Source organism: Macaca fascicularis, chromosome 19, assembly GCF_037993035.2.
Source record: "Macaca fascicularis isolate 582-1 chromosome 19, T2T-MFA8v1.1".
Taxonomy (NCBI): Eukaryota; Metazoa; Chordata; class Mammalia; order Primates; family Cercopithecidae; genus Macaca; species Macaca fascicularis.
Window position 1 is genome coordinate 1,607,806 of NC_088393.1, and position 26,061 is coordinate 1,633,866.

The 26,061-nt window shown below is 59.3% G+C and overlaps 1 protein-coding gene across 24 annotated transcripts; it reads left to right on the forward strand.

Annotated features, from left to right (window-relative positions):
- Nucleotides 1–375: 375 nt before the first annotated feature.
- On the forward strand, nucleotides 376–25,960 carry ABCA7 (ATP binding cassette subfamily A member 7). Of its 24 annotated transcripts, none has more exons than XM_074025142.1 (48): nucleotides 376–401; nucleotides 872–1,008; nucleotides 1,631–1,703; nucleotides 1,786–1,879; nucleotides 2,106–2,247; nucleotides 2,339–2,451; nucleotides 2,590–2,672; nucleotides 3,019–3,099; nucleotides 3,312–3,522; nucleotides 3,605–3,744; nucleotides 3,928–4,044; nucleotides 4,490–4,657; nucleotides 4,922–5,151; nucleotides 6,159–6,335; nucleotides 6,707–6,929; nucleotides 7,062–7,283; nucleotides 7,358–7,559; nucleotides 8,751–8,861; nucleotides 9,125–9,296; nucleotides 10,669–10,800; nucleotides 10,903–11,042; nucleotides 11,214–11,351; nucleotides 11,707–11,891; nucleotides 11,979–12,051; nucleotides 12,818–13,020; nucleotides 13,280–13,328; nucleotides 13,497–13,601; nucleotides 13,684–13,838; nucleotides 14,067–14,191; nucleotides 14,277–14,375; nucleotides 14,595–14,849; nucleotides 15,403–15,435; nucleotides 15,561–15,738; nucleotides 15,826–15,995; nucleotides 16,388–16,565; nucleotides 16,795–16,910; nucleotides 17,669–17,813; nucleotides 17,901–18,024; nucleotides 18,689–18,818; nucleotides 18,891–19,011; nucleotides 19,094–19,156; nucleotides 22,216–22,322; nucleotides 22,602–22,743; nucleotides 23,940–24,074; nucleotides 24,156–24,259; nucleotides 24,559–24,651; nucleotides 25,319–25,559; nucleotides 25,658–25,960. In XM_074025142.1, the coding sequence occupies exons 3-48, from the start codon at nucleotides 1,638–1,640 to the stop codon at nucleotides 25,811–25,813; spliced, it is 6,447 nt and encodes a 2,148-aa protein (XP_073881243.1). In that variant the 5' UTR covers nucleotides 376–401; nucleotides 872–1,008; nucleotides 1,631–1,637; the 3' UTR covers nucleotides 25,814–25,960. The 24 variants fall into 24 exon arrangements, 14 of the variants coding, with proteins under 14 accessions (XP_073881243.1, XP_015295775.3, XP_005587404.3 ...); XM_015440289.3 differs by having other exon boundaries at nucleotides 388–473; nucleotides 872–1,017; nucleotides 1,501–1,703; XM_005587347.4 differs by having other exon boundaries at nucleotides 388–473; nucleotides 872–1,017.
- Nucleotides 25,961–26,061: the final 101 nt, after the last annotated feature.

A 26,061-nucleotide genomic window follows, 5' to 3' on the forward strand; every position in this document is an offset into this window, starting at 1 on the left:
CAGAGTCTGGACTAGACTAGAGAGAGCCTGGCCAGCCCCGGGGACAGCAGGGACAGAGGGAACTCTTGCAATCCGGAGCTGCGGTATTGCAGCCGGCTATGCAACGTGGGGAGGCAGCCTGGCTCCCCAAAGACAGCTCAGCCTCTTTCCCGGAGGCCGGTCCGCCTGGGACCAGCCGGGCACCCCGCCACCCTACGGTGATGCAGCAAGAACCGCGCGGTCCCTTTAAGAAACCCGGCTCAGCGAGGCCCTTCTGTGATCCCGCCTCCTCCCTCGGCTCGCGCAGCTCCGACGGAGCCGTCCCGTGAGTGACGGGCAGGCCGCCCAATAGCAGCGTGCAGAGGCAAGGGCGTGGCCCGGCGCTGCTAACTGCGCGGGGAAGCTCGGGGCACTTGGCTTAAGTAAGGGCGCCGCGCTCCCTGCCTGCTGCTGGGCGGGGGAAAGGCGGCAAGAGCTGGGGAGCCCCTGGAACGGTGAGAAGGACTCGGAGAGGGAGGAAGCCCCGAGACTCGAGAATGCGGGGTTGGGGCCGGGAGGGATGCACGTTCCCTGGGAATTAGGGGGTCCAGTCTCTGACCCTTCCTTTCCTTCCGGTGAGTGTTGAGGGCGGCTGAATTGACCACTAATTCTCAAGGAGGCCATCGGACATCTAGGACTCTTAAGAGGGCCTTTGCCAATCACACACCTGCAGCCCCCGGCCCGTTAGAACTGCACTCTCCCTTGCCTTATTTTACAAATGGAGAAACTGAGGCCGCTCCCCCAGATCCTAAGTCCCGCTTGATGTAAAGGAAAGAATCCTGGCGTAAGGGTCTGGGTCCGAGGTCCCAGCTCCGGCCCGGTCACCTTTAGCAACTTCCTGCCCCTCTGTCAGCTTCAGATTCTCCATCTGTGTCAGCGGTGAACCGGCCCATTGTAAAGAGATCAGGAATCGCTGGCTCCAGGAGTCTCTATCCCAGCCCCTTCGCCTGACTCTTCCTCTGGCTCCTGCGGTCCTTCTGAGCGATCATGGTACATAAGGTGTGGGCAGAGCTGGGGTCGTGTCTCCAGCTGTGCGACTGCCTCTCTGGGTGCCTGCGTTTTTTCTCTTGGGCCTCGGTTTCCACTTCTGTAGAGTGGGGTGATATCTAGCACTTCCTCTGGGCGTGTGAAATGTCCAGCGCTGCCAATATTTGTCGCTGTTATTTTTGGAGAACAGTGAGGGGAAAGGAACCCTTGCCTGGGCTGGGCCAGGCAGGAGGCTGGGGGTCAGGACCTGGAAGAGGCTTCCAGGTGAGGCTTGCGGTGCAGCCTGGTGACGACAGCGCTAAGCCCAAACTCGGTCCCTGGAGAATTAGAGGATGGTCTTTAAGTCCCCAACTGTCAGCTCTACGCAGAGCGACAGTCCTGGCAGCCAATGAGATGCGAGGACGGCTGCGGGTGGAGCTCCCATTGGTTTACTCCACCCCTGGGGGTAGCGGAGTCCCTTTATCAAGTGACTAGTGTTCGCCTGACTCTAATCAGAGCTTCCAGGAACGCTGCGCTGTGGGATAGAGGAATGAGGTTCAGAGAAGGGCAGAGAGTTGCCCACAGCTGCATCGCACGTCTTCAGCCCGACCGTTGTCCTGACCTCTCTGTCCCATCCCCCGCCCAGTCTCACCATGGCCTTCTGGACACAGCTGATGTTGCTGCTCTGGAAGAATTCCATGTATCGCCGGAGACAGCCGGTAACACCCCGGTGTGCGGCCAGGGCCGGGTGGGCCGGCAGCCCCTACCGTCCCCCACCATCTCCCACCTATTCTCCCCCAGGTCCAGCTTCTGGTCGAATTGCTGTGGCCTCTCTTCCTCTTCTTCATCCTGGTGGCTGTTCGCCACTCCCACCCGCCCCTGGAGCACCATGAATGTGAGCCCCCCAGCGGCCAGGCACTTTGCCTGTGTAGGGGAAGGCAGACGGGTCCCCCGAGCACAGGGATCCCCAGTGCATGTCAGGGAGCCTTCACCAGACCGCCAATACATGGCATGGGAGTGAGCTCTCCGTCGCTGGAGGCATACAAGCAGTGCCGGGCGACCCGATGGGGGTGGAGTCAGACAGAGTCCACGGGGCCTCAGCACCGGGCATCTCCCCGCAGGCCACTTCCCCAACAAGCCACTGCCATCGGCGGGCACCGTGCCCTGGCTCCAGGGTCTCATCTGTAACATGAACAACACCTGCTTCCCACAGCTGACACTGGGCGAGGAGCCCGGGCGTCTGAGCAACTTCAACAATTCCCTGTGAGCCAGAGGCAGTGGGTGTGGCCAGCCTGCAAACGAGGGGCTGCAGTGCCTGCCGGAACCCTGCCTCCTGCCCTCTCTCTGTCCCCAGGGTCTCCCGGCTGCTAGCCGATGCCCGCACTGTGCTGGGAGGGGCCAGTGCCCACAGGACGCTGGCTGGCCTGGGGAAGCTGATCGCCATGCTGAGGGCTGCACCCAGCACAGGTGAGGAGGCCGGGGGGCCTCTGGCAGGGCTGAGCTCTGAGCCTCGACTTGCCCGGCCATGAAATGGGCACAGGGTGGGGGTGGGTGCCTCAGGCCACCGTCCCCCCAGCCCCATGCTCCTGTGTGCTCCTCCCCCAGCCCGGCCTCAACCAACCAAGCAGTCTCCACTGGAACCACCTATGTTGGACGTCGCGGAGCTGCTGACGTCATTGCTGCGCACGGTAGGGTGTGGGGACGGGACCGCGCTGACTTCCTGGGACACTGCACTGGGAATGTCCTGGCACTGCACCACCCCAGGCCAAGGACCTCCCGTTCCAGGCATCCAGGCTGTCCCTGGTCCCTGCAGTGATGCTTCTTGTCCTGTCTGGGCCCAGACAGAGTGTGTCTGACCCGGTGATGAAGACTCGTCTGTGAGATCTCGAATGAGTCCCTGTGTCTCTCAGAGCCTCAGTTTCCCTGTTTGTAAAGTGAGGGCTATGATAGTATGGTCTGCCTGGGAACTGGCCAGAGCGCTGGACCCCTAGTGAGCGCTCAAAGTCATTGTCACCCTTGTGGTCTTTCTCCCAGGAATCCCTGGGGTTGGCACTGGGCCAAGCCCAGGAGCCCTTGCAGAGCTTGTTGGAGGCAGCTGAGGACCTGGCCCAGGAGGTACGAGGCCCCACCCATCCTCATCCCCCATGCAGGCAACGTTGGCGGGCAGCCTGCACCGGGAGGGTCTCGGGCAGCCCGGACACTTCTCTTGGGTGGGTCTTCAGGAGAATTAGCAAGAGAGGGAGAGGCTGCCCCTGACCCAGTGCCCTGCCCTGGTTAGGGCTTGAAGTTGGGATCGCTGCCAGCTCCGTCTGGTGACCTCTCTCTAGATCCTGGCGCTGCCTAGCCTGGTGGAGCTTCAGGCACTGCTGCACAGACCCCGAGGGACTGGTGGGCCCCTGGAGTTGCTGTCTGAGGCCCTCTGCAGTGCCAGGGGACCTAGCAGCACAGTGGGCCCCTCCCTCAACTGGTATGAGGCTAGTGACCTGATGGAGCTGGTGAGACAGGAGCCAGAATCAGCCCTGCCGGACAGCAGCCTGAGTGAGTGACTGACCTTGGTTTCCCCTCCTGGGAAGTGGAGCGGTGGACATGGGGGCAGGGCCTCATGGCACCTCCATCCCAGGCCCCGCCTGCTCAGAGCTGATTGGAGCCCTGGACAACCATCCGCTGTCCCGCCTGCTCTGGAGACGCCTGAAGCCTCTGATCCTGGGGAAGCTGCTGTTTGCACCAGATACACCTTTTACCCGGAAGCTCATGGCCCAGGTGGGGGTAGCCTGGATGCTGGGGCGGGAGGGTGGCAGCCAGAGCCTATCCAGTACACTCAGTCCAGTGGCTCAGAGCCAGGCCAGAGGGTCATGGAAACTGGGTTTGAAGAAGTAGGAGTTAGCTGATGGAAGGAGATCAGCACGTGTGAAGGATCATTAGTGGAGGGGGTGCTGTCCGCAGGTGAACCGGACCTTTGAGGAGCTGGCCCTGCTGAGGGATGTCCAGGAGGTGTGGGAGGTGCTGGGACCCCGGATCTTCACCTTCATGAACGACAGTTCCAATGTGGCCATGCTGCAGGTGTGTGCGGGGCGGGGGAGGCGAGATGTGGCTCCCTGGTGGAGAGGGCAGACGGGCCCGGTGGATGGGAAGGCGGGCTCCATGCAGACCCCACTTTGGTGTTGGTGGTGTTTTTTTTTTTTTTTTTTTTTTTTTTTTTTAAAGAGATGGAGTCTCGCTCTGTTGCCCAGGCTGGACTGCAGTGGCGAGATCTTGGCTCACTGCAACCTCCACCTCCCGGATTCAAGCAATTCTCCTGCTTCAGCCTCACAAGTAGCTGGGATCACAGGCATGTGCCAACGCTCCCAGCTAATTTTTGTATTTTTAGTAGAGACCATGTTGGCCAGGCTGGTCTGGAACTCCTGGCCTCAAGTGATCCGCCCACCTTGGCCTCCCAAAGTGCTGGGATTACAGGCATGAGCCACTGCGCCCGATCCAGACTCTCACTTTCACCTGCGCCCCCCAGCGGCTCCTGCAAATGCAGGACGAAGGAAGAAGGCAGCCCACGCCTGGAGGCCAGGAGCGCATGGAGGCCCTGCGATCCTTCCTGGACCCTGGGAGCGGTGGCTACAGCTGGCAGGACGCACATGCTGATGTGGGGCGCCTGGTGGGCACGCTGGGCCGAGTGGCGGAGGTGAGGGGCCGTCCACCTGCGGGGTCTGTTTCAGCGTGGAGGCAGGGCCCACCCTGGGGTTCCCACCCTGGTGTTCCCAGGGAGAGGGAGGCGGGCCCGGCCTTAGTAAGAGCCTGGGATTTGCAGAGATCTCAGGAGGGAGCCGGCCCCACACTGGGCCTATAAGGGGAAAACATGGCACAGCCCCGAGGTCCAGGGGGAGCAGCGGAGTGGTCTAGGAGGCAGGCAGACCCCAGCGCCTAGGACTCACCCCGCATCCCACAGTGCCTGTCCTTGGACAAGCTGGAGGCGGCACCCTCAGAGGCAGCCCTGGTGTCGCGGGCCCTGCAACTGCTCGCGGAACATCGATTCTGGGCCGGCGTCGTCTTCTTGGGACCTGAGGATTCTTCAGACCCCACTGAACACCCAACCCCAGACCTAGGCCCGGGTCACGTGCGCATCAAAATCCGCATGGACATTGACGTGGTCACCAGGACCAATAAGATCAGGGACAGGTCAGGCGAGAGCGGGGGGGGGGGGGGGGGGGAGGAGGAGGAGGGACTGGGCGGGGCCAAGAGCGTGGTGGGTGAGGCCAGGCAGCATTCAGCCTATTGGAGACCATGATAGACAGGATCTGGGCTGTATCAACAGCGGTATAGTAGCCAGAGCCCAGGGCTCCTTAGACCAATAGGGGCCCGTGATAGGCGGGGCCTAGGTGCGTGAGGGGCGTGGCCATGGGCCTGGGATAAGATTAGAGCAGGTATAGGTTGAGGGCAATGGTGGGCGGAGCCAAGTGTATCATTACACCCCTGGAATAAGGGTGGAGCTGAAATTGCACCGGGTGCTGAGCACAGTAGATCCCGCCTGTCATCTCAGAACTTTGGGAGGCCAAGGTGGGAGAATCTCTCGAGGACAGGTGTTCGAGACTAGCCCGGGCAATACAGTGAGGCCCGCGCCCCCCACCACCCCCACCAACCTCAAGAAAAATGTCTTTAAAAATTAGCCACCATGGGCCGGGCGTGGTGGCTCACGTCTGTAATCCCAGCACTTTGGGAGGCCGAGGCGGGAGGATCACGAGGTCAGGAGATCAAGACCATCCTGAGTAATACGGTGAAACCCCATCTCTACTAAAAAATACATAAAATTAGCCGGGCGTGGTAGCACACGCCTGTAGTCCCAGCTACACGGGAGGCTGAGGCAGGAGAATCCCTTGAACCCGGGAGGCAGAGGTTGCAGTGAGCCGAGATGGCCGCACTGCACTCCAGCCTGGGCGATAGAGCGAGAGTCCGTCTCAAATAAATAAATAAATAAATAAATAAAATTAGCCAGGCGACTTGGGCGGCTGAGGTGGGAGGATCACTTGATCCCGGGAGGTCACGGCTGCAGTGAGCTATGATCGCAGCTCTTCACTCCAGCCTGGGCGACAGGGCAAGACCCAGTCTCAGAAAAAAAAGTTATTCAGGGCGGGGCCCTGAGAGTTTCTAGCCCTTCCCTACAACCTGCCACCATACCCCTCTCGCAGGTTTTGGGACCCTGGCCCAGCTGCGGACCCCTTGACCGACCTGCGCTACGTGTGGGGCGGCTTCGTGTACCTGCAGGACCTGGTGGAGCGCGCAGCCGTCCGCGTGCTCAGCGGCGCCGTCCCCCGGGCCGGCCTCTACCTGCAGCAGATGCCCTATCCGTGCTATGTGGATGACGTGTGAGCTCTGGCACCCCTCCCCGCTGTCCCCCGCGGCGGGAAGATCCCGGGCGTAGGGGTGAGCCCAGGCTCTGTTGGGAACCTTTCTGCGGTCCAGGCTGCGAACTTGGCACCTTTACACCACTCCACGTGACCTGCTACAGCGGGAGGAGCAGGGGACTCTGAGGGTCTGGGGTCTCCCGGCACAGGGAGAGCCTGGCCTGCACTGATGCCTGGGAGCCCGAGGCTGGCTGGATCAGGGTCCAAGGAACAGGGAGGCGAATCTTCCCGTCTTGAGATCCCGGGACACGAACCAGTCGTGCCAGATGGTGGGGGGAGTGGGGCAGTCTGCGGAGGGTCTCTGGCCTCCACCCCAGCCGTCCCCACCCCAGGTTCCTGCGTGTGCTGAGCCGGTCGCTGCCGCTCTTCCTGACGCTGGCCTGGATCTACTCCGTGACGCTGACGGTGAAGGCCGTGGTGCGGGAGAAGGAGACACGGCTGCGGGACACCATGCGCGCCATGGGGCTCAGCCGCGGGGTGCTCTGGCTCGGCTGGTTCCTCAGCTGCCTGGGGCCCTTCCTGCTCAGCGCCGCGCTGCTGGTTCTGGTGCTCAAGGTGGGCGCGCGTCGGCCTGCCCAGTTGCAGAATGAGTGCGCAGGAGGGTGGCAGGCAGAAGCTGCCCCGCGTGGGTGCGCGCCCCCCGGGCCAATCCAGGAGCTGGACCTGAGCTCCCATCGCCTCCCACAGCTGGGGGACATCCTCCCCTACAGCCACCCGGGCGTGGTCTTCCTGTTCTTGGCGGCCTTCGCCGTGGCCACGGTGACCCAGAGCTTCCTGCTCAGCGCCTTCTTCTCCCGCGCCAACCTGGCTGCGGCCTGCGGCGGCCTGGCCTACTTCTCCCTCTATCTGCCCTACGTGCTGTGCGTGGCTTGGCGGGACCGGCTGCCGGCGGGTGGCCGCGTGGCCGCGGTGAGAGCCCGGTCGGGCGTGGGTGGGGGACGCCCCCCGCCTCGGCCGCTCACTGACCGCCCACTTTTCTGCAGAGCCTGCTGTCGCCCGTGGCCTTCGGCTTCGGCTGCGAGAGCCTGGCGCTGCTGGAGGAGCAGGGCGAGGGCGCGCAGTGGCACAACGTGGGCACCCAGCCCACAGCAGACGTCTTCAGCCTGGCCCAGGTCTCTGGCCTTCTGCTGCTGGACGCGGCGCTCTACAGCCTCGCCACCTGGTACCTGGAAGCTGTGTGCCCAGGTGGGCCGTAGGGCACGGGGCTCTGGGCCAAGTCGCACCTGCTTTGCGGGAGGATGGGCTAGGGGCGTGACCTCCAGGCCGTTTGGTACCGACAGACTTTTTCCCTTGGAGAGAAGGCAGGGCTTCCTGGCACAGGCATGCAGGTGGCTGCACTGGAGGGGTGCGGCCTGAGGCAGGTGGTGGGTGGGGTTTCTTAGCCCCTACACCTGGACGCCCTGATTCCAGGTGTGTGGCCAGAAGCTGGCACAGTCGCTGGGCACTGTAGCTCACACTTGTAATACCAGCACTTTGGGAGGCCGAGGCGGGAGGATCACTTGAGTCCAGGAGTTTGAGACCAGGCTGGGCAACATAGTGAGACTCCATCTCTACAAAAAGTTAGCTGGGCGTGGTGGCACGCACCTGTAGTCCCAGCTACTTGGAAGGATGAGGTGGGAGGATCACTTGAGCCTAGGAGGTCCCGACTGCAGTAAGCCATGATCGTACCAGCCTGGGCGACAGAATGAGACCCCCATCTGCTAAAAAAAAAAAAAAAAAAAAAAAACTGGGACAGGTGCGGTGGCTCACGCCTGTAATCCCAGCACTTTGGGAGGCTGAGGCAGGCGGATCACCTGAGGTTGGGATTTCGAGACCAGCCTGACCAACATGGAGAAGCCCCATCTCTACTAAAAATACAAAATTAGCCAGGCGTGGTGGCGCATGCCTGTAATCCCACCTACTCAGGAAGGCTGAGGCAGGAGAATTGCTTGAACCCGGGAGGTGGAGGTTGTGGTGAGTCAAGATCGAGCCACTACACTCCAGCCTGGGCAACAAGAGTGAAACTCAGTCTCAAAAAAAAAAAAAAGGCTGGACGCGGTGGCTCACGCCTGTTATCCCAGCACTTTGGGGAGGCCGAGGCAGGCAGATCACGAGGTCAGGAGATGGAGACCATCCTGGCTAACACGGTGAAACCCCGTCTCTACAAAAAACTGGCCAGGCGTGGTGGCGGGTGCCTGTAGTCCCAGCTACTCAGGAGGCTGAGGCAGGAGAGTGGTGTGAACTCGGGAGGCAGAGCTTGCAGTGAGCGGAAATCGTGCTACTGCACTCCAGCCTGGGGACAGAGCGACACTCCGTCTCAAAAAAAAAAAAAAAAAAAAAAAAAACTAGTACATTCCGGGGGGTGGGCTAAGTGATAACCAGTGCCCCTCCCCCCAGGCCAGTATGGGATCCCTGAACCATGGAATTTTCCATTTCGGAGGAGCTACTGGTGTGGACCTCGGCCCCCCAAGAGTCCAGCCCCGTGCCCCACGCAGCTGGACCCAAAGGGTGAGGCCCTACAAGGCTTAATAGCTGGTTTCCCACTTAGATGCCCAGTTCTGCCCGCAAAACGAGATTCCACAGATGCCAATGTCAATGACCTGGACACCCCAACCCTCACGCCTGCCCTGAACACACTGCAGTCCCCAAGCTCCCCCAACTTTTATAGGCCCCAGCCCAGCAGGTCCCGGATTCCACAGCCTAGCTCTAAGGGACTTGCAGGCACCGGGACACCCATGACCTCCATGGCTGAGTCCATCTCGTCTCTGCAGTGCTGGTGGAGGAGGCACCGCCTGGCCTGAGTCCTGGGGTCTCCGTTCGCGGCCTGGAGAAGCACTTTGCTGGCAGCCCGCAGCCAGCCCTGCGGGGACTCAGCCTGGACTTCTACCAGGGCCACATCACCGCCTTCCTGGGCCACAACGGGGCCGGCAAGACCACGACACTGTGAGTGCCCCCACCACTCCTTCCCTTCCCTTGGGCCTCAGCTTCTCTAGCCATTCAATGGGAAAGGGATCAGAAGGTTCCCATACACCCGAATGGGAGAGAAACCCCATCTCTACTAAAAATACAAAAATAAGCCAGGTGTGGTGGTGCATGCCTGTAATCCCAGCTACTCGGGAGGCTGAGGCAGGAGAATCACTTGAACCCAGGAGGCAGAGGTTGCAGTGAGCCAAGACTGTGCTGTTGCACTCCAGCCTGGGCAACAGAGCAAGACTCTGTCTCAAAAAAATAAAAATAAACAAATAAATAAAAATGAGGCTATCACAGGGTTTTGGATGTAGCATTTAATAGGTGCTCTGTGGCCGGGCGCGGTGGCTCACACCTGTAATCCCAGCACTTTGGGAGGCCGAGGCGGGCGGATCACGAGGTCAGGAGATCGAGACTATCCTGGCTAACACGGTGAAACCCCATCTCTACTAAAAATGCAAAAAATTAGCCGGGCGAGGTGGCGGGCGCCTGTAGTCCCAGCTACTCGGGAGGCTGAGGCAGGAGGATGGCGCGAACCTGGGAGGCGGAGCCTGCAGTGAGCCGAGATCGCGCCACTGCACTCCAGCCTGGGGGACAGAGCTAGACTCCACCTCAAAAAAAAAAAAAAAAAAAAAAAATTTCTTAGAAAGTTCTTTTTTTTTTTTTTTTTTGAGACGGAGTCTCCCTCTGTCACCCAGGCTGGAGTGCAGTGGCCGGATCTCAGCTCACTGCAAGCTCCGCCTCTCCGGTTCACACCATTCTCCTGCCTCAGCCTCCCGAGTAGCTGGGACTACAGGCGCCCGCCACCTCGCCCGGCTAATTTTTTGCATTTTTAGTAGAGATGGGGTTTCACCGTGTTAGCCAGGGTGGTCTCGATCTCCTGACCTCGTGTTCCGCCCGCCTCTGCCTCCCAAAGTGCTGGGATTACAGGCTTGAGCCACCGCGCCCGGCCAGAAAGTTCTAAAAGAGGCCAGGCCTGCGCAGTGGCTCACACCTGTAATCCCAGCACTTTGGGAGGCTCAGGTGGGCGGATCAGGAGGTAAGGAGATCGAGAACATCCCGGCTAACACGGTGAAACCCCGTCTCTACTAAAATACAAAAAAAATTAGCCGGGCGTGGTGGCAGGTGCCTGTAGTCCCAGCTACTCAGGAGGCTGAGGCAGGAGAATGGCGTGAACCCGGGAGGCAGAGCTTGCAGTGAGCCGAGATCACCCCACTGCACTCCAGCCTGGATGACAGATAGAGACTCCGTCTCAAAAAAAAAAGAAATTTAAAAAGTAAAAATAGGTGCTCTGTAACTGTTGACGCACTCTGTGAAGGGGGCTGCTCTGAGACCCCTCTGCCCACAGGTCCATCTTGAGTGGTCTCTTCCCACCCAGTGGGGGCTCTGCGTTCATCCTGGGCCACGACGTCCGCTCCAGCATGACCGCCATCCGGCCCCACCTGGGCATCTGTCCCCAGTACAACGTGTTGTTTGACATGTGCGTCTCGGCAGGCCCAGAGTGCAGTGGTGGGAAGGGGCTGGACGCCCTCTGGGACTCTGCCTGCGACGTGGGTCACTCTGCTCTGTGCACTGGCCACAGGCTGACCGTGGGCGAGCACATCTGGTTCTATGGGCGGCTGAAGGGTCTGAGTGCCGCTGCGGTGGGTCCCGAGCAGCACCGTCTGCTGCAGGACGTGGGGCTGGTCTCCAAGCAGAGTGTGCAGACTCGCCACCTCTCTGGTGAGCCCAATCCCTAGGGAGGGGGGCTGGGGGAATCTCACAGGGAGGGGGGCTGGGGGAATCTCACAGGGAGGGGGGCTGGGGGAAGCCAGGTATTGAGGTCCATGTGAGTAGGCAGCCCTGCCCAAGGCTGGGTGCAACACACTGAGGTCCCTTCCCCATCTCTACCAGGTGGGATGCAACGGAAGCTGTCTGTGGCCATTGCCTTTGTGGGTGGCTCCCAAGTTGTTTTCCTGGATGAGCCTACAGCTGGTGTGGATCCTGCTTCCCGCCGCGGCATTTGGGAGCTGCTGCTCAAATACCGAGAAGGTCAGAGCTGGGGATTCTGCTTGAGGGGCCAGAAAAGGTTTCTGACAAGGAAGTGCTGGGGATGGGGTTTTGAGGAATGAGTAGGAGTTTGCTACATGTGGACCCCACTTCTTGCTATGGCATTTAGGGGCTGCTGCTCAAATACCAAGACAGTAAGAGTTGGGGGTAGCCAGAGGTTCCCCTGGATTCTGCCTAAGGGGCCAGGAAAGGTTTCTGACAAGGAGGTTCTGGGGATGAGGTTTTGAGGGATGAACAGGAGTTTGCTTCATGGGGCAGACAACTCCTGGCAGAGGCCCCAGCTCGGGCAAAGACCCGGTGGCCTGATGGTAGTTGTGGGTTGGTCCCCCATGCCTAGGTCGCACACTGATCCTCTCCACCCACCACCTGGATGAGGCAGAGCTGCTGGGAGACCGTGTGGCTGTGGTAGCGGGGGGTCGCTTGTGCTGCTGTGGCTCCCCACTCTTCCTGCGTCGTCAACTGGGCTCCGGCTACTACCTGACGCTAGTGAAGGCCCGCCTGCCCCTGACCACCAGTGAGAAGGTGGGGACCAGCCTTCTCCTGACCCCTGACCTCCAGGACTCTGTTCAGCCCTGAAGGCCAAGTTACTTGGTGCCTCTCTGCCCGCAGGCTGACACTGACATGGAGGGCAGCATGGACACCGGGCAGGAAAAGAAGAACAGCAGCCAGGGCAGCAGAGTCGGTGAGGGCCGGGGTGGGAGACCCAGAGCGGGTGGGCAGTGGGGTGGTTGTGCCTTAATTTGAGGAGAAGGAGGGGGAGGGGGAGGAAGAAGAGGGGGAGGAGGGGGGAAGGAGGAGGAGGAGGAAGATGAGGGAGGAGGAGGAGAGGGAGGGGGAGTGGGAGGAGGACGAGGGGGAGGAAGAGGAGGAGGGCAGTTGCAGACCTGAGCCGATGTCCCCCATCCCTGGGCTGAGCCTGAACCATGAGATGAATTTGAACACTGACCCCACCTTTAACCCAACCAGGGCTGAGCCCAGAGACAAACCTACCCCAACGTCCTACCCTAGGTCCGGCGCTGCCCTCAAGTTCTTTTTTTGTTTGTTTTTGAGTCTTGCTCTGTTGCCCAGGCTGGAGTGCAGTGGTGTGATCCTGGCTCACTGCAACCTCTGCCTCCTGGGTTCAAGCATTTCTCCTGCCTTAGCCTCCCGAGTAGCTGGAGTTACAGGTGGGTGCCACCATGCCTGGCTAATTTTTGTATTATTGGTAGAAATGGGGTTTCACCATGTTGGTCAAGCTGGTCTCAAACTCCTGACCTCAAGTGATCCCCCTATCTCGGCCTCCAAAGTGTGGGGATTACAGGTGTGAGCCACTGCACCTGGCCTAAGTTCTTAACCTTGATCTCTGCCTGCAGGGACAGTCCCCTCACAGGTCACCAATGCCTCTTCCCCAGGGAGACTGGGGTGGGGCATGAGCTGGGGCTCTCTGAAGCACCCCTCTGTCCACACAGGCACTCCTCAGCTGCTGGCCCTGGTGCAGCACTGGGTGCCCGGGACACGGCTGGTGGAGGAGCTGCCACACGAACTGGTGCTGGTGCTGCCCTACACGGGTGCCCATGACGGCAGCTTCGCCACACTCTTCCAAGAGCTAGACACACGACTGGCAGAGCTGAGCCTCACTGGCTACGGGATCTCCGACACCAGCCTCGAGGAGGTGTGAGGCCTGGGTGCTGGTGAGGTGGGGCCAGAAGGAGGGCTGCCTGGAGGAGGTGGTGTTTTGAAGGATGAATAGCAGTGTGTTTATGAGCAGCAAGGACATTCAGGGAGGAGGCATGGCACATGAGGAGCTCTGGTGGCTCAGATGTCCCTTGGGAAGGTCCGGAGGACCCATGGTGTAGGAGGGGTGGGGGCTCATAAGCCCCCAGTTCCCCCTGTGGGTGTCCAGGCTCTGAGCCCCCCGCTTGTCTCCCCAGATCTTCCTGAAGGTGGTGGAGGACTATGCTGCGGACACAAATACGGAGGGTGCGGCCGCAGCTCCCTGACCCCTGACCCCGATCCAGAGTGGGACTGAAACCAAGTTCCCATCCCTGGCTTAGTCTGGTCCAAGGCATAGCGTTTACCCCTATGCCTGATTTCTGATCCCCCAATCTGTGATCTTCAACTTTGACCCTGACCCCAATGGCCCTGCAGATGGCAGCTGTGGGCAGCACCCGTGCACGGGCATTGCTGGCCTAGATGTGACCCTGCGGCTCAAGATGCCACCGGAAGAGACAGTGCTGGAGAATGGGGAGCCAGGTAAGTCCTCCCCAGTGGCCCTGTGGTTCTCCCAGCCCCCCACCCATAGCAGCGTGAGCACTGACCCTCTCATCCCTCACAGCTGGGTCAGCCCCAGAGACCCAGGCCCTGCAGGGCTCTGGGCCAGACACCGTGGGCCGGGTACAGGGCTGGGCACTGACCCGCCAGCAGCTCCAGGCCCTGCTTCTCAAGCGCTTTCTGCTTGCCCGCCGCAGCCGCCGCGGCCTGTTTGCGCAGGTGAGGGGGGCCAGCACCAGGGAGTCGCATGGGAGTCCCTGAGTTCCCTACCCTGGCCATCCACTCAGTGGCCTAATTCAAACCCTTACCCTCGTGTGTATTCCCAACCCAGAGCACATTTACTGAGGGCACTGGGGAGCCATGGGTGGTTGGAGAGCATGAGCAGGGACAGGGGCAAGCAAGCCTGGAAGGTGGGTGGAAGCAGCAGCTGATGGGCTGGTCCCCCAGATCGTGCTGCCTGCCCTCTTTGTGGGCCTGGCCCTTGTGTTCAGCCTCATCGTGCCTCCTTTCGGGCACTACCCGGCTCTGCGGCTCAGTCCCACCATGTACGGTGCTCAGGTGTCTTTCTTCAGGTGGGTGCAGAAGGAAGGGGCTGGTGGCAGGAAGACTAAGGATCTGGGGGTACAGCCCTGACCCTCCATCTCCCCTCACACACAGCGAGGACGCCCCGGGGGACCCTGGACGTGCCCGGCTGCTCGAGGCACTGCTGCAGGAGGCAGGACTGGAGGAGCCCTCCGTGCAGAATAGCTCCAACAGGTGACGGCATCTCGTTGGCCTGGACCTTGCCCCTCTCTGGCCTCAGTTTTCCCATCTCGTCCCTGGCCAAGGGGCCTCAGGGGGCACCCGAAGCATCCCCTGTGCCCACCTGGGAGCTGGGAGCCTCTGTGTCTCCAGGAGCCCCCAGAAGCTGGGTGCTCACAGACCCGCACCTTGACCCTGCCGGGCCCCTGAGTGTGCACAGCCCATTGTCTGCAGGTTCTCGGCGCCAGAAGTTCCTGCTGAAGTGGCCAAGGTCTTGGCCAGTGGCAACTGGACCCCAGAGTCTCCTTCCCCAGACTGCCAGTGTAGCCGGCCCGGCGCCCGGCGCCTGTTGCCCGACTGCCCGGCTGCAGCTGGTGGTCCCCCTCCGCCACAGGCAGTGAGCAGCTCCGGGGAAGTGATTCAGAACCTGACGGGCCGGAACCTATCTGACTTCCTGGTGAAGACCTACCCGCGCCTGGTGCGCCAGGGGTGAGCCATGCCCCGGGACTCAGTTTCCCTGGCTATAGCGTGGGTCCTTGGGTTGGTAGGGCTGGTGTGGTACTGGGGGAGGTGGAGGAGAGGTTGGATGCCCAGCCTGGGGCTCTGGGCTGGGGGTCCTGTGTGCCCTCCTCTCCTCTTTTTTTTTTTTTTTTTTGAGATGGAGTCTCCCTCTGTCACCCAGGCTGGAGTGCAGAGGCGTGATCGCAGCTCACTGCAACCTCCACCTCCCAGGTTCAAGCAATTCTCCTGCCTCAGCCTCCCAAGTAGCTGGGACTGCAGGCATGTGCCAGTGCACCTGGCTAATTTTTGCATTTTTAGTAGAGACAGGGTTTCACCGTGTTGCCAGGCTGGTCTCGAACTCCTGACCTCAGATGATCCACCTGCCTTGGCCTCCCCAAGTGCTGGGATTACAGGCGGGAGCCACCGCGCCTGGCCTTCTTTTCTCTTTTTGTCTCACCCTTGACTCTGCAGGCCCCTCTCACCGTTTCTCTCTGTCCCACATCCCTGCCTCTGCCTGTGTCTCTGTCCGTCTCTCCCACAGCCTGAAGACTAAGAAGTGGGTGAATGAGGTCAGGTGAGGAGGGGTCTAGCTTGGGGTCCCCTGCCCCAGTTCCACTCCCGTGCCCTCTGCCTGCCCCCTGGGAGCTCTCCCAGTCCCCCGGCCCTCAGCTCCCCTTCCCTGCCTGCATGGCCTCATAGGTATGGAGGATTCTCGCTGGGGGGCCGAGACCCAAGCCTGCCCTCGGGCCAAGAGTTGGGCCACTCAGTGGAGGAGTTGTGGGCGCTGCTGAGCCCCTTGCCTGGCGGGGCCCTCGACCGTGTCCTGAATAACCTCACAGCCTGGACTCACAGCCTGGATTCTCAGGACAGCCTCAAGGTGGGAACTGGGGGTGACAGGTGGGTGTCCTGTCACAGCAAGGTCCAACCCCATTTTCCTGACCCTATGACCTTGACCCCCACCCAGATCTGGTTCAACAACAAAGGTTGGCACTCCATGGTGGCCTTTGTCAACCGAGCCAACAATGCACTCCTACGTGCTCACCTGCCCCCAGGCTCGGCCCGCCACACCCACAGCATCACCACATTCAACCACCCCTTGAACCTCACCAAGGAGCAGCTGTCTGAGGCCGCACTGTGAGTCCCTCCACCCTTCATGTCCTACCCTTTCTCCGTTTCTCTGTCGTTTGAGGTGGTGGGAACTGGATTTGAACCCTGACATACTCTTGCTTTATAAATGGGGGACAGAAACTTCCTCTGCTCCCTAAACCAGGGAAATGGGACCTCCTCAGGCTCCACGGGCCCCAGCCTCCCCAACACATCCTCGTCCCACCAACCTTTATCCTGTCTTGAGACCTGTACAGCCTCTGCTGCCAAATCTCAGGCACTGTCATCCCTAAATTGCCCCCACCATCTCTGCCACTGCTGACTGCCCCATAGACCTTTGTCCCATCAATGGCATGTTCAGCTCTGCTCTGAGCAACCCATGCGCCCTCACCCTACAATAGCCCTCATGTCCTCACCTCCAGGATGGCCTCCTCAGTGGATGTCCTCGTCTCCATCTGTGTGGTCTTTGCCATGTCCTTCATCCCGGCCAGCTTCACTCTTGTCCTCATTGAGGAGCGAGTCACCCGAGCCAAGCACCTGCAGCTCATGGGGGGCCTGTCCCCCACCCTCTACTGGCTAGGCAACTTTCTCTGGGACATGGTGCGGGGGCTGCTTGGATGGGTGGGGGCCCAGCCACTGCTTGCCACTGCCCTGTCTGGCCCCTTCTAGGCAGGGGCTTGTCCAAGATGGCCTGGGTAAAGTCTTAAGGATTGTGGGAGACTTTGTGTCCTCCTTCTCAAAAAGCAAGGAGGTCAGGGTGGGAATAGGGCTGAGGGTGGTAGTCCCCACCCCTTCACACTGATAAAGGTAACTGCCATCTCCAATGCAGTGTAACTATTTGGTGCCAGCGTGCATCGTGGTGCTCATCTTTCTGGCCTTCCAGCAGAGGGCATATGTGGCCCCTGCCAACCTGCCTGCTCTCCTGCTGTTGCTACTACTGTATGGGTGAGGACCCCAGTCCCTCAGGGCCTATTCTTACTGCCCCTTACTGCCTTCCCCATCAATGCTGCTGAGAGAACTCTACAGCAGCTCCCAAGGAGAGGATATGGAGGTCTGGGGTGATACCATGTGTGATCCAATTCAGTGGTGTGCCAAGGTGGCCTTAAAAGCTCATCTTGTCCTGACTCATATTAATAGAGGTCTAAGGCAGCGCACGCCTGTAATCCCAGCACTTTGGGAGGCTGAGGCAGGAGGACTGCTTGAGGTCAGGAGGGCAACATAGAGAGCCTTTTCTCTAAAAAGAAAGAAAGGGCTGGGCACAGTGGCTCACGCCTGTAATCCCAGTACTTTGGAAGGCCAAGGCAGGCAAATCACAAGGTCAGGAGATGGAGACTATCCTGGCTAACATGGTGAAACCCCGTCTCTACTAAAAATATAAAAAAATTAGCCAGGCATGGTGGCCTGCACCTATAGTCCCAGCTACTCGGGAGGCTGAGGCAGAAGAATGGCATGAACCCAGGTGGCAGAGCTTGCAGCAAGCCAAGATTGCACCACTGCACTCCAGCCTGGGCGAAAGAGTGAGACTCAATCTCAAAAAATAAAAAAATAGAAAGAGAGAAAGAGAAAGAAAAAAAAAAAACAGAAATGTGCTTTGGGTGAAAATGTCGAGGTCTAAGGCAGAGAAGATGGGAATGGAGATTTTTATTCCTCTCTGGGCTTCTCAGTCTGAGTAATTACTCCAGTGACTCCTATTGTTCCTTCAGCTGGTCGATCACACCGCTCATGTACCCAGCCTCCTTCTTCTTCTCTGTGCCCAGCACGGCCTATGTGGTACTCACCTGCATAAACCTCTTTATTGGCATCAATGGAAGTATGGCCACCTTTGTGCTTGAGCTCTTCTCTGATCAGGTGGGGCACCATGAGGCTGGGGCTTGGGCTGGGTTGGGTTGTTGGACTCAGCCCCTAACCAACATCCCTCTTGCTGCCCTTGAGCAGAAGCTGCAGGAGGTGAGCCGGATCTTGAAACAGGTCTTCCTTATCTTCCCCCACTTCTGCTTGGGCCGGGGGCTCATCGACATGGTGCGGAACCAGGCCATGGCTGATGCCTTTGAGCGCTTGGGTGAGAACTTCCTGTCAGATGGGGCCATGGCTACAGATAGCTAGCACCCTTGGAGACCTAGAGTTAATTATACACAGTGGAGACAAACAGCCCCGCCAGGGAGACAGCCAGGATTCTTAGGTGGCCGCAAGATTGGGCCAAGTTGGAGGTACAAGAAAGCAGCCATATTGTAATCCCAGCACTTTGGAAGGCTGAGGCGGGCAGATCACAAGGTCAGGAGATCGAGACTACCCTGGCTAACACGGTGAAACCCCATCTCTACTAAAAATACAAAAAATTAGCCGGGCGTGGTGGTGCGCACCTGTAGTCCCAGCTACTCAGAGGCTGAGGCGGGAGAATGGCATGAACCCGGGAGTCGGAGCTTGCAGTGAGCCAAGATCGCGCCACTGCACTCCAGCCTGGGCGACACAGCGAGAATCGATCTCAAAAAAAAAAAAGAAAGCAGCCATATAAAGTTAATTCTGTCTTAGATTACATCACAAGAGGCCTAAGCCTCTAATTAAGGAAGGTGATAAAACTTCTGTTTTCTATGCCAATTAGACTCCAGCTGAGTGGCCTATCCAATTTGTGCTCCTTTCCCTTAAGAATCCAGAGTGACATGGACGGTGAAGGGGCCAGAAACCAAGACTCTCATGGACCCAGTCCCTCTTTTCTATATCCACAGGAGACAGGCAGTTCCAGTCACCCCTGCGCTGGGAGGTGGTCGGCAAGAATCTCTTGGCCATGGTGATACAGGGGCCCGTCTTCCTTCTCTTCACACTGCTGCTGCAGCACCGAAGCCAACTCCTGCCACAGTTAGTCAGGTCTACAGAGAGGGTGGCAGGGGCCAAGGACCTACTTTAGGCCCACATATGTTCTGTCCCCAGACCCAAGGTGAGGTCCCTGCCACCCCTGGGATTGGAGGATGAAGATGTAGCCCGTGAACGGGAGCGGGTGGTCCGAGGAGCCACCCAGGGAGATGTGTTGGTGCTGAGGAACTTGACCAAGGTAGGTGTGGCCAGGTTGACTGCTGGGTTGGGGGGGCTCCCACTGGCCCACTCACCTTTCTGAAGGACCTGCACTCTTCCAGGTATACCATGGGCAGAGGATGCCAGCTGTTGACCGTTTGTGCCTGGGGATCCCCCCTGGTGAGGTGAGTCCAGGGGTGGAGGCCTGGTGCAGGGAAAGTGAGAGGCTGCCCATCATCCTTTACTGAACACCTACTATGTGCCCACAGCCCTTTATTGAGCAACTACTGTGCATCCACCACCTTTTATTGGGCACCTACTGTGTGCCAATATTTGTGCTCCTATTTTTATTTTATTTTATTTTATTTTATTTATTTTTTTGAGACGTAGTCTCTCTCTGTCGCCCAGGCTGGAGTGCAGTGGCACCATCTCGGCTCACTGCAAGCTCCACCTCCTGGGTTCATGCCATTCTCCTGCCTCAGCCTCCCAAGTAGCTGGGACTACAGGCGCCCACCACCACGCCCGGCTGATTTTTGTATTTTTAGTAGAGACGGGTTTTCACTGTGTTAGCCAGGATGGTCTCGATCTTCTGACCTCGTGATCCGCCCACCTTGGCCTCCCAAAGTGCTAGGATTACAGGCATGAGCCACTGCGCCTGGCCTTTTTTTTTTTTTTTTTAGAGACAGAGGCTCGCTCTGTCGCCCAGGCTGGAGTGCAGTGGCCGGATCTCAGCTCACTGCAAGCTCCGCCTCCCGGGTTTACGCCATTCTCCTGCCTCAGCCTCCCAAGTAGCTGGGACTACAGGCGCCCGCCACCTCGCCCGGCTAGTTTTTTGTATTTTTTAGTAGAGACGGGGTTTCATCGTGTTAGCCAGGATGGTCTCGATCTCCTGACCTCGTGATCTGCCCACCTCAGCCTCCCACAGTGCTGGGATTACAGGTGTGAGCCACCGCGCCTGGTCTGTGCTTTTTTTTTTTTTTTTTTTTTTTTTTTTTGAGACGGAGTCTCGCTCTGTCGCCCAGGCTGGAGTGCAGTGGCGCGATCTCGGCTCACTGCAAGCTCCGCCTCCTGGGTTCACGCCATTCTCCTGCCTCAGCCTCCCGAGTAGCTGGGACTACAGGCGCCCACAACCGCGCCCGGCTAATTTTTTGTATTTTTAGTAGAGACGGGGTTTCACCGTGGTCTCGATCTCCTGACCTTGTGATCCGCCCGCCTCGGCCTCCCAAAGTGCTGGGATTACAGGCGTGAGCCACCGCGCCCGGCTGTGCTTTTATTTTGAGCCAGCAAAACCTCATTAAGCACCTACTGCCTGCTTACATCTATTAAACACACACTGTGCTCACTAAAGAGGTGTACTGAATACTTTTGTGTCCATCAGCGTTTATCAAATACCAATAGAATTTACTGGACCCTTGTTATATACACATCTATATCAAGCACTTGTCACAGCCAACATTGATCAGGCACCTGCTTTGTACCAGTTCACATTCAAGCACCCTTGAACTATGTGCAAATTTATTTGCTGTGTGCCACTTATTGGCCACCTACTAGGGCTGGTATACATCTGCAAACAAGTGCTGTTTGTTAGCACACATTGCAGTATGTGTGTGTGTGTGTATATATATGGGATTTATAGATATATAAAAATATAAATATAAATAGGAATTTATATATATATATAATATATATATATTTCTTTTGAGATGGAGTCTTGCTGTCACCCAGCCTGGTGTGCCATGGCGCAATCTTGGCTCACTGTAACCTCTGCCTCCCGGGTTCAAGCAATTTTCCAGCCTCAGCCTCCCGAGTAGCTGGGACCACAGGCACACACCACCATGCCCAGCTAATTTTTGTATTTTTAGTAGAGACGGGGTTTCACCATGTTGGCCAGGCTGGTCTTGCACTCGACCTCAAATGATCCACCCACCTTGGCCTCCCAAAGTGCTGGGATCACAGGTGTGAGCCACCACACCTGGCCTTTTTTTTTTTTTTTGAGACAAAGTCTCGCTCTGCCACCCAGGCTGGAGTGCAATGGTGTGATCTCAGCTCACTGCAACCTCTGCCTCCCGGGTTCAGGCAATTCTCCTGCCTCAGCCTCCTGAGTAGCTGGGATTACAGGTATGCGCCACCACACCCGGCTACTTTTTGTATTTTCAGTACAGATAGGGTTTCACCATATTGGCCAGGCTGATCTTGAACTCCTGACCTCAGGTGATCTGCCCGCCTTGGCTTCCCAAAGTGCTGAGGTTACAGGTGTGAGCCACCAGGCCTGGCCGACAGTATATCGTTACTAAGTCCCTACTGTGTGCTGGCCAACCTCTCCACCTTGGGCAGACTGTGTACCCAGCCTAAGTACACACAGTATGCCAGGAAACATATGGAAAGCTCATGCCCTGATATTTGTTGAACACTTGCTGCATACGGCTTTTATGGGGGACCCACTGTGTGCCAAAAGCCATTCCCTGCTAAGTGACAGCTTTATGCCTTGCTACATACCCCAATATCTGCCCAGCTCCCCTGGGGCCCCAAACACGGCCCTCCATGTGGACACTCAGAAATCAGAGGTGCTGAGGCCGGGCGTGGTGGCTCACACCTGTAACCCTAGCACTTTGGAAGGCCAAGGTGGGAGGATCACTTCAGATCAGGAGTTCGAGACCAGCCTGGTCAACACGCCAAAACCCCATCTCTACTAAAAAATACAAAAAATTAGCTGGGCTTGGTGGTGCACTACTGTAGTCCCAGCTACTCCGGAGCCTGAGACAGGAGAATTGCTTGAACCCAGGAGATGGAGGTTGCAGTGAGTCGAGATCGGGCCATTGCCCTTCAGCCTGGGTGACAAAGCAAGACTACGTCTCATAAAAAAAACGAAAAGAAAAAAAGAGGCCGGGCGCGGTGGCTCACGCCTGTAATCCCAGCACTTTAGGAGGCCGAGGCAGGCGGATCACGAGGTCAAGAGATCGAGACCATACTAGCCAACATGGTGAAACCCCATCTCTACTAAAAAAAAAAAATACAAAAATTAGCTGGGCGTGGTGGTGCGTGCCTGAAGCCCCAGCTACTTGGGAGGCTGAAGCAGGAGAACTGCTTGAACCCGGGAGGCAGAGGTTGCAGTGAGCCAAGCTTGCGCCACTGCACTCCAGCCTGGGAAACAAGAGCAAAACTTGGTCTCAGAAAAAAAGAAATCAGAGGTGCTGGAACCAGGGCCTGAGGCCTCACTGAGTACCATCTGTGGGCATACCTGCAGTGTTTTGGACTGCTGGGCGTGAACGGAGCAGGGAAAACGTCCACGTTTCGCATGGTGACTGGGGACACATTGGCCAGCGGGGGCGAGGCTGTGCTAGCAGGCCACAGGTGAGGGGCACCGGGTAGGGTCGGGGTGGGGCAGGGTTGGCCCTGACGTCCTTGTTCCCCATCCCTCCACCTCCCGTGCATGGACTGGGCTAATGGCCCCACACCTGCATGTTCTCTGGGACGCGTGCACCCCTACATCCCACACGCAGACCAGGCCCTGAGACACCCTTGTCCCTTACCATCGTGGCCCTGGATGGGTGGGCCCTGAGACCCCTGTGTTAGCCACCAGTATTGTCAGGGACTAGCCAGCTCTCTGAGCCCCCTGCATCCCCACCCCAGCGTGGCCCAGGAACCCAGTGCTGCACACCTCAGCATGGGCTACTGCCCTCAATCCGATGCCATCTTTGAGCTGCTGACGGGCCGTGAGCACCTGGAGCTGTTTGCGCGCCTGCGCGGTGTCCCGGAGACCCAGGTTGCCCAGGTGAGCCCACTCTGCCTCCACTGCTCTCACCTCCCAGGGCCCATCCGACTCAGGCCGTGCCCCTAAAGCCTGGCCCAATCCTGCACACTCTCGCCTTGGCTCCACCCCTGTCCCTGCCCCCAGATCGTGCTTCCTTCCCTTATGCCTCTGTCACCCATCCTGGTCCAATAGGGATTTGGCTAGCCCGCTTCTTTGTCCCGCCCCACCAAGTTCCGACATTCTCATTGATCCACCGACCCTTTCTTCCGCTGCACGTAGCCCCCCTCTCCCTGAGTCTTCCTGCTGTAGCCCTGCCCACTTGCTCCTCTTCCGCCTCACCCCTGGGGCTTCGCACCTTTCTCGCTGGGTTCACCGTCAGCTTCTCACTCTGGCCGTTCCCAGTTTGCAGCCCTTTCACTGTCTCTTCTATCTGCCCGGGGGTCCTGGCTTTGCCCTGGCCTGCCCCACTCAGCCTTTCCCACCCCATGCCCTCTCTGGCCCGGCCCCATACCCCTGCTGGCTCCACCCACACCATGGCCCCGCCGATAGACATGTTGACTCCACCCACACCATGGACCCGCCCCACACTCATGCTGGCTCCACCCATACCATGGCCCTGCCCCATCTCATGCTGGCTCCACCCACACCATGGCCCCACCCCGTATTCATGCTGGCTCCACCCACACTATGGCTCTATCCCATAGCCATGTGGGCTCCACCCACACCATGGCCCCGCCCCATACCCATGCTGGCTCCACCCATTCCATGGCCCAGCTCCATACCCATCCCAGCTCCACCCACACCATGGACCCGCCCCATACTCATGCTGGCTCCACCCACACCATGGCCCAGCTCCTTACCCATCCCAGCTCCACCCACACCATGGACCCGCCCCATACTCATGCTGGCTCCACCCACACCATGGCCCCGCCCATACCCATGCTGCCTGCATCACACCATGGCCCCACCCCATACCCATGTTGGATCCACCCATTCCATGGCCCAGCTCCATACCCATCCCAGCTCCACCCACACCAAGGCCCCACCCCACACTCACGCTGCCCCCACCACACTATGGCTCTGTCCCATTCTCACATTTGCCCTGCCCCATGCCCACTGTGCCCCTGCTCCACACTCAGTGCTGGCCCCGCCACACTGTGGCCCTGCCCCTTAGTCATCAATATGAGTCCCATGCCCACTTTGGCCCCACCCCACAGACTGCTGGCTCGGGCCTAGCGCGCCTGGGACTCTCATGGTACGCAGACCGGCCTGCAGGCACCTACAGCGGAGGGAACAAACGCAAGCTGGCGACGGCCGTGGCACTGGTTGGGGACCCAGCCATGGTGTTTCTGGTGCGTGGGGGAGGTGCCGGGGTGGGGTAGGGCCCGCGACAGAGGCGGGGCCTTGCTTATGGGATTTTCCATGCTGCCCAGGACGAGCCGACCACAGGCATGGACCCCAGCGCACGACGCTTCCTCTGGAACAGCCTTTTGGCCGTGGTGCGGGAGGGCCGTTCAGTGATGCTCACCTCCCACAGGTGCGCCGGGCGCGGGTGTCCTGGGCTGTGGTTAAGGCGATCCAGGCCTAGAGAGAGATCCCCAAAACACAAGGCCACAGGGGATGGGGGGGTCCTGGCCCTGGTGGGGCGAGGGCGCCAGGACCCGGGGTGTAAGGACACACAGAGGTGGGACGCAGCGCCAGGATGAGAACGCTCTGGGGAAGGGTGGGGAGACGTCCACACCGGAAGGGTGGTCCAGGCCCGGGGAAGCAGGCAGTGTGGCGCCAGGCACAGGTGGCCCAGGCCTCAACAGAGCTCGTGGTGCCGGGTCCCGACAGCATGGAGGAGTGTGAAGCGCTCTGCTCACGCCTGGCCATCATGGTGAATGGGCGGTTCTGCTGCCTGGGCAGCCCGCAACATCTCAAGGGCAGGTGAGCGAGCGGGGCCTCCAGGCAGGTGTGGGGTGAGGGTGGGCACGTAGGTGGGCTCAGGGGAGAGGCCAGACGTAGGGCCAGGTGAGGAAAGTTTGGCTTCGACTGGAGAGATGGCCAGGGCTTTAGATTGTCCTGCAGGGGTGACTGAGGGGGCGAGACAGGCTGGGGTGTGCTCGGCGTGCAGGACCAGGAGCCGGGGGCTCTGGGTGGATTCAGAAGGCATAACCAGGTGTGCGCTGGAGCAGGTGCAGCCTGGAGAGGTGAGGGTGGGTTGATGGGTGGAGTTAGGGGAGGGCCGGTTATTGGGCGGGGCCATAGGAAAGTGGGTGGGGGTATTTATTGTGTGGGCGGGGGTAGGGTGCAAAGGCAAAAGAGGAGTGTCCGAAAGAAGAGTCAAGTGGAGTGATAGCTTCGAGAGCAGCCTGGGCAACCTAGGGAGACCCCATCTCTATAAAAAATTAATTAGCTGGACATGTCGATGTGTGCCTGTGGTCTCAGCTACGCGGGTGGGGGTGGGGGGACTGAGGTGGGAGGACCACTTGATCGCTAACATAGGTACAAGGATGGGGCGGGGCCGGAGAGTAGTAGGGGCTGGAGGGTGAGCTGAGCTGAGGTGGGACCTGGGAAAGGCACTATCCGGTAGCCCTGGCCCCACTCACTGCAGATTCGCGGCCGGCCACACACTGACCCTGCGGGTTCCCGCCGAGAGGTCCCAGCCGGCAGCAGCCTTCGTGGCGGCCGAGTTCCCTGGGGCGGAGCTGCGCGAGGCACACGGATGCCGCCTGCGCTTCCAGCTGCCGCCGGGAGGGCGCTGCGCCCTGGCGCGCGTCTTTGGAGTGCTGGCGGTGCACGGCGCAGAGCACGGCGTGGAGGACTTTTCTGTGAGCCAGACGATGCTGGAGGAGGTGATCACGGCGCCGGGGTCGGGCTGGGGGAGGCAGGCTGGGGGCCAGGCCTGTGGGCTGACCGCCCCTCTTGTCCCCTCTGGACCGCCCACCGCCAGGTATTCTTGTACTTCTCCGAGGACCAGGGGAAGGATGAGGACGCAGAGGAGCACAAGGAGGCAGGAGTGGGAGTGGACCCCGCGCCAGGCCTGCAGCGCCCCAAACGCATCAGCCAGTTTCTCGATGACCCTAGCACTGAGGAGACTGTGCTCTGAGCCTCCCTCCCCTGCAGGGCCGCGGGGAGGCCCTGGGAATGGCAAGGGCAGGGTAGAGTGCCCAGGCGCCCTGGACTTAGGCTGGCAGAGGGGCTGGTGCCCTGGAGAAAATAAAGAGAAGGCTGGAGAGAAGCAGTGGTGGTGAAACCATGTGCATGTGTGTTCTTGCACCAGGTTGCACACATGTCCACACAGCTGCCTGCACATGTGTGTGGATATGGCTGGCCCCTTGCAAGCTGAGTGTGCCC

Excerpts from the sequence above, each read along its gene's own strand:
- ABCA7 (XM_074025142.1), top strand. The coding sequence starts at position 1,638 with ATGGCCTTCTGGACACAGCTGATGTTGCTGCTCTGGAAGAATTCCATG. Across the intron at positions 2,452-2,589 it reads GAGGGCTGCACCCAGCACAG|CCCGGCCTCAACCAACCAAG; the intron begins GTGAGGAGGCCG and ends CTCCTCCCCCAG. Across the intron at positions 3,523-3,604 it reads CCTGCCGGACAGCAGCCTGA|GCCCCGCCTGCTCAGAGCTG; the intron begins GTGAGTGACTGA and ends CCTCCATCCCAG.